The following is a 12,499-nucleotide window of genomic DNA, read 5'->3' on the forward strand; positions in this document are numbered from 1 at the left end:
TTTGTATTGTTTCTTTTAATACTGGCAAAACAAATTGGCTGTATAAAAAATCCACACAGTCATCATGTCTTTGTGGCGCCTGTGAAAAAGTATTCACTAAGTCCTCATATCTTTCTACTACTAGTACTATCACAGTTTGCCTTATTTTCAGAAGCCTGCCTCTATGAATTGACCTTAACCATTATTTTTTTATCTTTTGGGCATGGTAACGCAGAATATTATGTATTTAACGGCCAAACCTAACAAAAGTAATATGAAAACTTTGAAGCAGGGTAACTTTATAACAAACATGCAAAAAGTAAAAAACTAAATAGTTGAATCTTTAATAAACGGCCCATGTAATGAGGAATATAGCACCCCTACTTCTTTTTTTTGGTACACTCTATTTAAGTTAGTGCTGAGAAAATGGAAATATAGTAATATAATGGGGGCGGGGGGGTAATATTAAAACATACCATTGCTAAAAAAATAAAAAAAATAAATAAAGACTTGTATGTATTATGTTTTAATTTTATCTGGCTTGTTTCTATTCGTATATTTAAAATAATAAATAAATAAAAACAGATACTTCCGCTTCACAGTTGTACATCCGGTGTTATAGGTCACGACAAAATGGCGCCGTCCAAGAAGAAACATGCCAAAACCACAGAGGCTTGTGTTATTCCTGGAGGCTTTACAGGTATTAACGGAGACACATTTTTCAATGTTATCTTCAGCATTTCGCTAGAATACACATTTATCCTCGGACTGAAGTGTTTGTATCGTCATTTAACACGGTGGTGGTGGTTAGCTTCACCTCGTTGCTCCTCCTGTTCCTATGAAGCAGGAGGTAAACGTGAGTGATATGCTCTGTGGCTTTACGCTTGTTTTTCTTGTCTCCCTACAGTGCTTTCCTTACAGTTTAACTCCGACAGCGAGGCTCAACACAAGCTGTATGTGAAAGAGCACAAAGTACGAGCAGAGAGGAGTTCACACAGACCTCTGGATAGGACTTTATTTGTCCTTAACATCCCTCCGTACTGCTCACAGGTACCATTTATGTCTCAATGAGTAGTTAACTGTCAAATGTGGTGGATGTGTTCATCATCTAAGCAGTTATACTCATCAGTCATGTCATCATATGAATACAGTCCAGCCTGTAGCTCACTCCTGCTCTGCTGTCTATGTTTCAGGATGTCATCAAAGAGTTGTTCTCACAGTTTGGCTCCGTTCAGTCAGTGGAGCTGGGAGACCACCCGGGTTCATTTCAACAGTCTGGACCCAGACTGTCCAGGGTCTTCAGACCAGCAGAAAAGCAGGTTAGCTTTTACTTATAATGCACTACACGGTTGAGCTCCAATATACATTTGTGAGCTTTTGTTCCGCTTTTTTACCTGAACGCCACCTCAGATCTTACAGGTCTTTAAAACTAAAGGAAACTGTGCTTTTCCTGTTAAGATTCATTTTGTAGCCTCGCCCACTTTTTTTAAAGGACCTGTGTACAGTAATCAAGACATACTTATATTATATTATATTTCTGCCACTTTTGTTCCTCTAGATGTCACTAAATTCTACACACTGCACCTTTAAAATCCTTTTATTTTATGAACTAGCTTCTTTGGATTCACTTTAAGTTGTTTGTGTTTCTTTATTTTATATTATTTGTAAAGCCTTTTAACCCTGTTTTGAAACGTGCTATATAAATAAAGTTAATATAATTATTTTTATTGTGTCAGGTCATTATTTTTCTTTCCTCTCCGTCTCTTCCAGGGTTTCAAAGTTGGCTACGTCGTGTTCCAAAACTCTTCCGGTGTGACAGAAGCTAAATCACATCCCAATAATGTGCCTTTGATCGTCAGCACAGGGGAGCATCCAGTGAAGACAGGAGTACACAGTGAGCGAATCAGAATACAGAGAGACATTTACTTTTGCTGTATTACTTTGTATTTACTCTTTTAAATATTAATCAAGAATTTCAGTGATTTCGGGGTCCTTGTCAAGCACTTTCAGACATGCAACAAATAAGTTTTATGATGGATGCATGATTTATTTTCTCCATACCAGAATGGATTCAGCAGTACACACAGTCTTTCACCGAATCAGACAAACTGCAAAAAATAGTCGACTCGTTCATGGAAGACTACGACAAACGTAAAGAAGAGGTGAGGATTCTGCAGCTCTTCCTCCGACATCGCTCACCCCATCAAGTCCACGTGATGTTAACTTGTATTTGTTTTCTTCGTCGCAGGAGTCGGAGCGGCAGAAGCAGGAGGCTGAGCAGCAACAGGAGGATGAAGAGGGCTGGGTGAAAGTCACTAAGGGAAACAAGAGCACCAAGGCCCGCCCTCACAGCGAGGCAGCCAACCAGAAGGCTATACAGAGAGAGATGAGGAAGAAGCAGAGGAAGGAACTCATGAACTTCTACACCTGGCAGCACAGAAACACACAGAAAGAACGTAAGTTGCTAATATTTCAGAATTACAGAGCCGATGGAAACAATTAGGATTATTGTGCATTTATTTTCTCCATCTGGAAGCTAGAATTTACCCTTTGATTGATACTTTGAGATCGTAATTATCTTGTTTTTGTTTCAGATATTGCTGAGCTAAGGAAAAAGTTTGAAGAGGACAAACAGAAAATATCTCTGCTGAGAGCACAGCGAAAGTTCAGACCTTACTGAATCATATACCTTTTATCCACCTGCATTTTTCTTTGATAATTTCACTGCTTTTGTGTGTTTTAGCTACATTACAAACCTGAGCATTTTTCTGTTAATAAACTATTCTGATTTACCAATACTAATTTTCATCTTTCTTAAATCACCAGCACCTCAGAAAAGATGAATGAAATGGAAGTACAAAGACAAAAAATGGAGTGCATATTTACAGAAAATGTTTTATTTAGGCTGTTCACTGTCGACTTGTGCATCACAAGCTTGTTGTGCCTCTGGTTTCTGACACTTCTTGATGCTTGACCATACAGTAAACATCACGATCAACAGCAGGGCAGCACCAACAGCAGCCAGAATATACACCGTCACCTGAAACACTTAGGAAGAGAGACATTAGATTAGGTTCATCACATGGTGACTAGTTTTTGGCTGCTCAGTACTTACTTTTGCTCTTTTCAAAACATGGATTGACCTCCAGCTCAGTGTTATTCTGTCCCAGCAGCAGAGGCCCTAAAGTGACCAGCTGGACCTCGTCAGACTCGAACATGGTCTCTCTTTTCTGTCTCTCGCCCTCAGATGCTGCGAAAGGAGAGGCAGACAGTGAACACATACACACACAGTACACACAGCGTGCAATATGAAAGATAATACTCACATATGATGGCGCAATGCTGTGCACAGTCAACATCCTCTGTGCAGATTTCCACCCAACAGTAGAAGTACATCTAAGTGAGATGTTATAGTTGAGAAGTTGTCAAAGAAGGTGTGTTACTTTAGTATGAATTTCTGGATGTGGTAACCTTACTTCCTCCACACTAGGATGGCCTGTATGAGGGTCCAAAAAGGCGAAGGTCTTGACGTCAAACCTCCTGACTTGGGAGTGGGAGTTGGTTTTCCCCTTGTCGTCCACAGGGAAAGAGCTTTTCATGTTATCCACAGGGTTGGGACATCTATCCAGGAGGAGAATAGATTGTCAGCAGTTACGCACTCTCCTGGTTGCCACTATAATCGTTGCCAACCTTACCCATCATAAAGAAGCGTCCACACAGAGTGTCTAGATGCCGGGTAGGCAAAGCAGTCCCGTACACGCAGGGAAAGCGAAGGGTCTGGGGATGGCTGGGCGATGGAGACCTCCATATATGCAGATTTACGCAGGGGCAAGGTGAGTGGAAGCTGGTCCTCAGGAAAGAAAGAGTTGAAAGAGGCATCTAGGAGGAACAAATAATAAAGGATGTAGTCACCAAGCAAAATGATTTTTAAAAACAGCTGCACTTCTCTCCATTTTCATACCTGTGGCTATTCTCATCTGCACTTTGATGGTTCCCAGTGCAACCACAGGTGGTGGATTGGTCACTGCGTATAAGGACCGCAAGTCTGCTGCACGCTTTAGATCTGATGGTTCATATTCACACTGGACCTGGAGGACTGGTGGACTAAATACAAAACAAAAACAACTCACTATATTTGTCACTAATGTATACCTCTCATCTGTGATCACTCTGTCCTACAACTGTACAGTGATGTGCAGGAGATGTATAAACATACCTAAATGTAGAATGTTGGTTCATATTTTTAGCATGCAGCTCCTCCACCTCTACCTCATAGATCATCACATCTCTGTCTACCTAAAAGTCAGACAGTGAAGACAGGATTCAGATTTAAGATAAAGTATGTCAACTATTAAATGATATTCAAGCCATATGCAAGGAAAAGCTAAGGTGGAACAAACATCATTACAGTGAAACAGCTGAAGTGCTACACAGTATATTTTGCAAGTAGTGACTCTGGTTGAATTTGGTAAAATATTTCAATATGTCATGAAGTGTTATTTATCTAAAAAGTAGATGTCATGTTTTGGAATCCATTCTTCACCTTCTTTTTTGCACCACAGTCCATGACTCCAATCTTGAAGACAGCCGTGTCTTGGGTGGTGACCACAGGGACACAGTGTGGCTGATCCTTGACTATGAGACTGCCCGGATCAATAGGCGGGTCGGTCTCTGTGGTCTTCACTGAGAACACAAAGTGTCCATCCAGAGAGCAGGCTGGAGGGAGGGACCGACACAGTTTTACAGTTAACCACGTATTGTTTAAAAAGGAAAGGCCAGAGAGGATGTTTGGTGTTTATATGACCTCAGCACAAATGACTTCCATGTAAAAGACAAAAGCTCATTTTACCATTAAGTCTGTAGTAGCACGTTAAATCACGAGAATCATAGCAACACCCAAGTTTGTGGCACGCGTCACTGGAAATCCTTCGGTGGCCACAATCCACTCTTAGGGCTTTTTCGGTGTTACAATTTCCAGGTGATGCTGGAAAAAACAAAGAAAATGTACCAATTAAAAAAGGAAATTAAGAGTACAGACAGGGAACTGATGAAAGAGGAACACCTCAGATACAGAGCACAAAGCAGCAACAATGATCTTGTGACGCTCAATCGGCTTTTCTCCACTCACGTGTTGGGATAAGATGAGTCCTCTCTCTGGATCTCTTTATCAGAGGGCAGCTGATATTTACCCTGAACCATCGATCCTCTCCTGTCACCTGGACCTGCAGAGGGATGACCACTTTGCTGCCCTGAGGATTAAAGGTCATCACAGCACGGATGTTGAGAGGACACACACACACACACCCTTTCATACATAAGCACACCCATCAATTAACTTGTGAATTTTTCATATTGAGTTTGGGGCAGCAAACTGTCTGGTACCATAGTTTGACACATTTATATTTACAGCTCCATTAAGACTTCATTTCATACTGTATAAATAACAATAATACAATTTATATCCTCATGTGCCAATGTAAGCCTCTTTGTGTCAAATATATGAACAGTAGTTGCTTTTAAGTACTCTTTTGATTCTTACACACCCATTTTAGTGATTCATAGTAAGAAATAAAAATTACAACTCAAATCATACATCTTTAAGTGCTTACTGTAATCAAATCCATACATTTTAGCATTCTAGTGGTTCCAGAACTTTACATTTTAACTCAAATGTTCACCCTTTTATTGTATAAGATTTTCTTTTTCCCCCCTTCTTTTAATTTACCTCAACCTGAGTATAGCAGCTGTCATATCTGCTGATGAAGGAGATGGTCTGGTCCTTCTCTCTGTCCAGTATCACACCACAGGACCCCTCAGATTCAGCCACTGTGATCGTAGCCCCCGTTAGGTCTGAGAAAACAACACAGCACATGCAATACTGATGAATTCGGTGCAAATGTGGATAACCTATTTTAAAACAGGTTAGTTCTTTGAAAACATCTCCAACTATTTTGATCATTCTTCTCAGGATTTTGGAAATACAGCATCAAATAATCTTACCTTTTACACGTATATTACTTTTGACCTGTGGACCAAAAGCAGCTTTTATCCTCCGAGGAGAGCAGGTGACTCTCGGCAGGGCGAGATGTGAACTCTGCTCAGGTGTTTTTGTATCCTTCGTGGCAGTTGAGAAACAGAAATCGAAGGCAAAAATTAAAGAAATCAAACAAAGTTTTGCAGTATGATAATTCATGTCCTTATAGTTTTTTTTTTTTTGGCTATTGTGGTTTTGACCCCAGAAATATCCGATCCTTTCTTTGACGCTCGGAAGAGGGTCACGTGACACCCGTTAATTAGCGTTAATGAGTTTGAAGCTTGCTGCGCCAATCGTCACAGCATGACTGGAGCTTCACTCGTGTGCTAATTGTCACCCTTGTAATTAAGACTTAAAATAAAGTCCCAGATTTACGCAGCAGTATCCACCGGTGCGCACTGAACTTCCCGGCTTATGCTGATATGAAAAGTAGGACAGAATATTCAGATAATTAATAAAAAGGTCAACGTTTAAATAAAACATATCATGCTGAGTGCATGCATGGTCCAACGTATCCTCGGGGAGCCATTAAATGATACAATTGCGTAACTCGAATGCCTTGCCAACCTCACCATAGCCCAATGGCAATGCTTGTACCCCATCTAATTATTACATAAGCAATCTTAAACCTTCAATTACTGCCGGATCCTAGCTGTTGGGGTTTAAAATGAGTTCCACCTCATGCTGCCCTGATACATCTCTGATTACTATGAAAAGTTCATTAATCCTTCAAAAGGTGAGGCTTATTGGAACTACTGTATCTGGTTGTCAGCTGAGTATAAGTAAACCCACTTAAACAGGCTTTCACCTTGATAAATTATATCACTTTATTTGGATTGGATATTTCAAATGGCTTAAATAAAAGTATGCCAGTTGTCCTAAAAACATTCCAGCAGCACACAGTGACATTTTGTTGCCTCCCTTAAGTTTATAGAAACTTAACAACAGCTATTCACACCTAATCACATTTCCAGCAGCTGCAGGTTTAAGTAGGACACAGCAGTCTGTGTGCTGGTGATGATGGTGATGTTGTTGATGATAATGATGATGATGATGTTGACAGTCTCACGGCGGGTCACGGGTTGTCAGATGGCGTGCTGACGTAACACCCGTGACGTCTCCTGGGCTTCCCCGTCGGACTGACGGTCAGACTTTACATCAGGCAGCAGGGAAAACAAGACTTCTGCTAATCATGGCTTTGAATCGAAATCATTCACAAAACGGCGGCGTTTTGATCAACAACGGAGAAAGGTATGTGTATTGCACCGTGTAAGTGTGGTTCATGTTATTCTCCTGCCAACTGTCGCCTCTCCCCTCGGCTTGTTTACCTCCTTCTTTCCAGTGCGCAGTCAGAAGCTACCTAGCTGCTAGCCTCCCGCTAGTGGCCTGCTTTTAGCATAGTTAACGCATTCGTGCCACCGTTTAGCTCATTGTTCATCTCATGGGAATGAAAATGGTTTATATCCTATAGAACTAAAGTAATATCGTTAAGTCATTACTTTACAGCGGGCGTGTATCTTGACAAAGCTAGCTTATACCGTTAGCCCACTGTCTAAACAGGAAGTATCGGCAGTTGGATTGGATGTTGACAAAACAAAAAATGTCATCTTATGTAATTATGTGTAAAGTGGGTTAGCTGCACTTTGAGAATACAATAGCTGCTAACAATGCTCACGTGTCTATTATCATTCTATAGTATATTATAGTATCAATACGTGTTTTACAGCTATAACAGGTTGTTTTCTTCTCTGGCAGTATTTTAAGGGAATGCAAGAATGTGGAGCTGTCCTTCAGCGATGTCTCCAGCAAGACAGACCTGCTGAGGGGAACCAAGAAGGGCACTGTTTACCTCACACCATACAGGGTACAGCCCATATTGTACACAACATATTTAACAAGCCATTACTGCTGCTGTCCTCTTGATTGGAAAGTTGATCATGTTTATATTGTAATATATCCTGTTGTAACTCTCCCCCCTTAACTCTCTGTCTTTTCTCTCTTTCGTGGGCTTAGTTGCTGTTTGTGTCCAGTAATACCAAGGATTGCCTGGGTTCAGCCATGTTCCCCTTCTATCTTATGAAGGGATGCAGCATTGAGCAGCCAGTCTTTGCAGCCAACTACATTAAAGGGACAGTGTCAGCCGAGCCTGGTGGTAGGTGGACTACTTTTACTTTTAACCCTTAAGGTTTGATTTTGTGTCTTTTAATAATAGCTGAAATGTTGGTTTCACATTCATGTAGCTAAATGCAATAGCTATTAGGTGCATGATGTTAGTTTATGCACAAAACCCACAAGTGTAGCTTTGTGTAATTGCTCTAAATGTGGTTGGTTCTCTCATCAGGTGGCTGGGAGGGCCAGGCCCATTTCAAGATGTCATTCCCCAGTGGTGGAGCCATAGAAGTGGGACAGCATCTCTTCAAACTGGCAACAAATGGTATATATGCTTTATTAATGTATTTCACTCTTGACAATGCATAATATCGATAGACTATTTCTTTTATGCAGTGGTATTTAAATCCTCCATAAGTTGTAAAAAGTATAAGACCTGTACTGAAGGTTTGTCTGTCCCAAAAAAAAGCCTTTTAAGGAACAGCACCACTGGTTTAAGTATGACATATGCAGTTGAAGAAAACTCTGATCTATAATGTTCAGAGAGTCCAGTTTGTTTATTTCTCTTTCTCTGTGTTTCAGCTTCTCGTGCTGCTCCTGCCCAGAATGGCGCTGCCTCTTATGGCTATCCTTCACCTGGAATGATGAATGGCTATGGCCCAGCTCCACCCAACCAACATGGCTATCCCTATGCACCCCCTCCCCAGCAGAATGGATTCTACCAGGCCCCTACTCCTGCTGCTGGTAACATGGGCTACCCTTATCCAACAGCTGCTGCAGGTAAAGAAATTACTAGTGTAGCACGAAGTGTAATTCTATTAAAATAATCTTAACTCGAGGCCCACTTACTTTTTTTCTCTTTGACTTTCATGCTCAATACATATGATAGAGAAAAAAAAGTCAGTTTCATAGTATTTAGCCTTTAGGTTATGTTTCTCTGCACATGTATTTGTGTGTATGCAGTGCACACATATTTTTATATACACCTTTTTGTCCTCATTTCACAGTAGTAAAAATGTCTACCCTTGAGGCACACATAATGCTGTGGTATCTCTAACTCCGTCTCTCTGTCCGCATTTAGTTTTTTTTCTTCTTTTGTTTGTCTTTTTTTGTCTTTGCTGTGTAACTCATTGCCCTCACAGACAATAACCTCATTTGACCTCGAAACTCCATCTCTCTTTCATCTCTCCCTTTCCCGTGTTTAAGGTATGTACCCATCTGGCTTGGACTACATGGCCCCACCTCCTCCATACCCTGGGCCACCCCCGAATTGGACTGCAACCCCCCAGAACTGGACAGCAGCACCACCACCCCAAGGTCTGTTTCTCTCTCTCTCTCTCTCCTCTCTCTCTCTCTCTCTCTCTCTCTCTCTCTCTCTCTCTCTCTCTCTCTGTATGTCTGTGTCACTGCACCCGTCAGATCTGATTTGTCTCCCTCAAAGTGAATCACTTCAATGCACGCCACAAAAAAAAGGGGTGCTGATGTCTCATCGGCTACACATCAAAATTACAAAAGGGATAAACAGTCTTCCCTCTTCTTCTTCAAACTATTTTCTATCCTTGTGGATTTTGGTGAAAACAGTCTCAATCAGCACATGGGGTGAAGTTGGTACACTGTGCTGAAATGTCATGTTTGCCATATCTCTATTCTAGGAAGAGCCCGAGCAGGACTTTTGCCTCTGTGCATCTTCTGGGTGTGTCAGTAGATTTTGTCTTGAGGAGTCCTAGAGTTGTCAGTTGTGCCTCATATGACTAATACTGCGCTCCTCGCATCAGTTCTCCACAGCGTGGGGAGCTGTAGCATCTGTTCCTAAATAAGTTCAGCAGTTCATTACTGTCTGTGTTTACCTCTGAATTGCTTTGTCTCAATTTTATGAGCAGGTAACTCCAAGGCGGCTGAAGCAGCAGGCAGCGCATATTACAATCCCAGCAATCCACACAATGTCTACATGCCCATGGTAAGCTGCTTTTCTTATCTCCCCAGAAACATTCGTATGAAAGTGACATGTGAGTTCTCCTTTTTCTAGCACTTGTACAATATTTTGTCCTACCTGTCTCTCCACGCAGGAGCGACCTCCACCGTATGCACCTTTCCCAAACTCTCCTGACAAGAAAAACATCTGAGCCACAGTGACGCTCTTCTGTCTTCCTCTTTAGCTAAAATACATTCTAAAGCAAGGAGAAATGTTGACGGATACCTACTTGAGATAGAAGGAAACAGAAAAGAAAACGCAAGTAATAGAGGGCTCAAAGATGTCAGTGATAAATCACCAATAAATTAATGATATTTTGGATACTGGAATATCTTTTGATGCAATCACATCTTTTGAATAACATTATCCTCTTTTACTTTGGTTAATTTAAATGATCGATAACTTCTAACTCACACTTTTCTGAGACTAATCATTATTAAAATTCTCAGTGATGGGATTTATTATATTTCGGTCTAATTTTCTAGCACCTAGGTGAAGGGGCACCTGAGCTGTCCCTACTAAGAGCCGAAAGGAGGAGGCAGTATGGGGAATGTATTTTTTAAGACAGATTTATTACCAAAACACTTTGTAGGAATTTATTGATTGCAGTTCCTGTAGTTATTAACAATAGCAAACCATATTAAAAACTATGAAGTACTTTTGCAGTATCGGTGAAAGAATGGTATGTGTTTCCTATACAGTTTTTGAGTATTTGTTGTCCACATACAGTGAAAGTAGCAGAACTGGGTTGAGTAGAGTTTAGTACAATATTATAATGTAATTTCCTGTACACTCACTCACTGATTCTCATAGTATGGCTAGTAAAACAGTAAAAAAAAAGAGTAAATGTTTCCTTTATCTATGACCAAGATGATCTTGTACTACTGTACGTCAGTTACATGACAGTCCGCAAAGTAACTCCATTCATTGTAGAACCCAGATCTCACAGTCTCCATCATATTTTAATGTTTGTATTCAAGGTTTTAGTTATAAACAGAAGTAGTGTATTATTTCAGAAAGTGGATCAGAAAGGTTTCTTACATAACAAGTCTTCGTATGTGCAATATTTTACCTTCACATAACAAGGTTACAAGTGACAAGCTGGGGTTACCTAAGTGATCCTGTGCTCTAGTCCTAGCTTCTATTGTATTCATGTATGCAAAGCCAAGCTGCAACCAGAACTCTACTCTTTGTGTTATTACACCAGTATAGGGTTACAGGGCCACACCATTATATTAAGGGCCCATCAGTGTTTTTGCCTGCTGTTTTGAACTTTCTGAATGCGAACCATTTATTCCTGATTAAACTGTGGCGAGCGGCCAACAGGCCGTGTAATTGCATCCTCCACTCAATGTGCATCAGTTAACACCTGTTTGAAGGACTATTTTGCACACAGTTGAAGTGGACAAAGGATTTTTTTCGGGGGTTTTGGGGGTTTTAGTTTGCTCTAATTAATCAAATGTCTGTAAAATAATATCTCTTTTGCAGTTCTTATTCCTTTTGCTGAATTTTGTCTGTCAATTAAAATCTAATAAATTTGTCATTTATTGAATTTCACATTTTGTTGTCGATTAATTGATTTATGATCTCTGGCTTGCATTTGGGCAATTATGCCGATGTTTGGGTCAATAGTGTTTTTTTGTGTCCATGTGGTTTAAAATAAACTTATGAATACCTTACACACATTCTTTTTTTGAGGACCCAGCATAACATTTCTGCTTAAAATTCATTTTGAGAGAATATATTAGAGAATTATAGCAAAAATCTCTAAGTGATGTAAGTATAAAAACGTTGTATTTTAACAAACCTGATGCTGCTTTTAAGACAATTTTTAAAGATATTTTTGAATTGTTCATCTTGCCAACTCTTATTTGTCACTGATCTGTTTATCATTTATTACCTTGCTGAATTTACTGCTTATTGCTCTCTACCAGTACTGGTAATAAAGGTAAAAGCTTCAAGTTGACTAATTCAGGTATGTAAGGTTATCCTTTTTCGACTTGTAAAACCACATAGAGTGTGTGTCAGGTCTACACAGGTCCATTTTTACTTGCTTGTCAAACGCAGAAATGAACACAATGGAAACAGACAGATTCACGTCTTCTGTAGTAGTTTTGACTTTTTACTTTTTACTATCTCCTGACAGTGTTTCACCAAAGAAATAAGACAATCAGAATTATCCAGACTAACTAAATAACATTTTTATTATTTTATGAAACACTATCACACCATATCCACTCTTATCACAGTAAATCACACTGTACAGATGTATCACATAAAGCAGTTTCAGGAGTCTAAATAAATAAAGATAGCGTCGTCATGCACAAAAACACAAAAGATTCACCACACACGCACAAAAGCTGTCGGTTTCAACACAGAATCACATAGTTTATAATATGACAATG

At 40.1% G+C, this 12,499-nt stretch overlaps 3 protein-coding genes across 3 annotated transcripts; 2 read left to right on the plus strand and 1 right to left on the minus strand.

Moving 5' to 3' along the window:
- The first annotated feature begins 612 nt into the window (after nucleotides 1–612).
- On the plus strand, nucleotides 613–2,777 carry rrp7a (ribosomal RNA processing 7 homolog A). Its single transcript, XM_062438498.1, has 7 exons — nucleotides 613–679; nucleotides 887–1,029; nucleotides 1,173–1,298; nucleotides 1,750–1,873; nucleotides 2,044–2,141; nucleotides 2,228–2,435; nucleotides 2,574–2,777. The coding sequence occupies exons 1-7, from the start codon at nucleotides 613–615 to the stop codon at nucleotides 2,657–2,659; spliced, it is 852 nt and encodes a 283-aa protein (XP_062294482.1). The 3' UTR covers nucleotides 2,660–2,777.
- Nucleotides 2,778–2,875: 98 nt separating this feature from the next.
- Nucleotides 2,876–6,615, minus strand: LOC134000037 (zona pellucida sperm-binding protein 4-like). Its single transcript, XM_062439345.1, has 13 exons — nucleotides 6,586–6,615; nucleotides 5,980–6,094; nucleotides 5,705–5,829; nucleotides 5,120–5,228; nucleotides 4,829–4,984; nucleotides 4,523–4,695; nucleotides 4,196–4,275; nucleotides 3,941–4,083; nucleotides 3,675–3,858; nucleotides 3,456–3,600; nucleotides 3,306–3,375; nucleotides 3,095–3,229; nucleotides 2,876–3,027 (listed from the first exon to the last, which is right to left on the minus strand). Exons 1-13 carry the CDS (start codon nucleotides 6,613–6,615, stop codon nucleotides 2,876–2,878), a joined length of 1,617 nt encoding a protein of 538 aa, XP_062295329.1.
- A 506-nt stretch (nucleotides 6,616–7,121) lies between these two features.
- Nucleotides 7,122–11,651, plus strand: wbp2nl (WBP2 N-terminal like). Its single transcript, XM_062438499.1, has 8 exons — nucleotides 7,122–7,264; nucleotides 7,769–7,877; nucleotides 8,027–8,165; nucleotides 8,355–8,447; nucleotides 8,705–8,902; nucleotides 9,329–9,439; nucleotides 10,003–10,079; nucleotides 10,189–11,651. Exons 1-8 carry the CDS (start codon nucleotides 7,206–7,208, stop codon nucleotides 10,243–10,245), a joined length of 843 nt encoding a protein of 280 aa, XP_062294483.1. The 5' UTR covers nucleotides 7,122–7,205; the 3' UTR covers nucleotides 10,246–11,651.
- Nucleotides 11,652–12,499: the final 848 nt, after the last annotated feature.

Source organism: Scomber scombrus, chromosome 18 (assembly GCF_963691925.1).
Source record: "Scomber scombrus chromosome 18, fScoSco1.1, whole genome shotgun sequence".
NCBI classification, from domain to species: Eukaryota; Metazoa; Chordata; class Actinopteri; order Scombriformes; family Scombridae; genus Scomber; species Scomber scombrus.

Bases quoted from the DNA above. Each gene is read 5' to 3' on its own strand.
- rrp7a (XM_062438498.1), top strand. From the start codon at position 613: ATGGCGCCGTCCAAGAAGAAACATGCCAAAACCACAGAGGCTTGTGTT. The intron at 2,142-2,227 runs GTGAGGATTCTG...TCTTCGTCGCAG, and splicing joins ACGACAAACGTAAAGAAGAG to GAGTCGGAGCGGCAGAAGCA. The intron at 2,436-2,573 runs GTAAGTTGCTAA...TTTTTGTTTCAG, and splicing joins CAGAAACACACAGAAAGAAC to ATATTGCTGAGCTAAGGAAA.
- LOC134000037 (XM_062439345.1), bottom strand. From the start codon at position 6,615: ATGGGGTACAAGCATTGCCATTGGGCTATG. The intron at 4,985-5,119 runs TTATCCCAACAC...TTTTAATTGGTA, and splicing joins ATCCAGAGAGAGGACTCATC to CATTTTCTTTGTTTTTTCCA. The intron at 4,084-4,195 runs GTATGTTTATAC...TTTTGTATTTAG, and splicing joins AACCAACATTCTACATTTAG to TCCACCAGTCCTCCAGGTCC.
- wbp2nl (XM_062438499.1), top strand. From the start codon at position 7,206: ATGGCTTTGAATCGAAATCATTCACAAAACGGCGGCGTTTTGATCAAC. The intron at 7,265-7,768 runs GTATGTGTATTG...CTTCTCTGGCAG, and splicing joins TTGATCAACAACGGAGAAAG to TATTTTAAGGGAATGCAAGA. The intron at 10,080-10,188 runs GTAAGCTGCTTT...CTCTCCACGCAG, and splicing joins ACAATGTCTACATGCCCATG to GAGCGACCTCCACCGTATGC.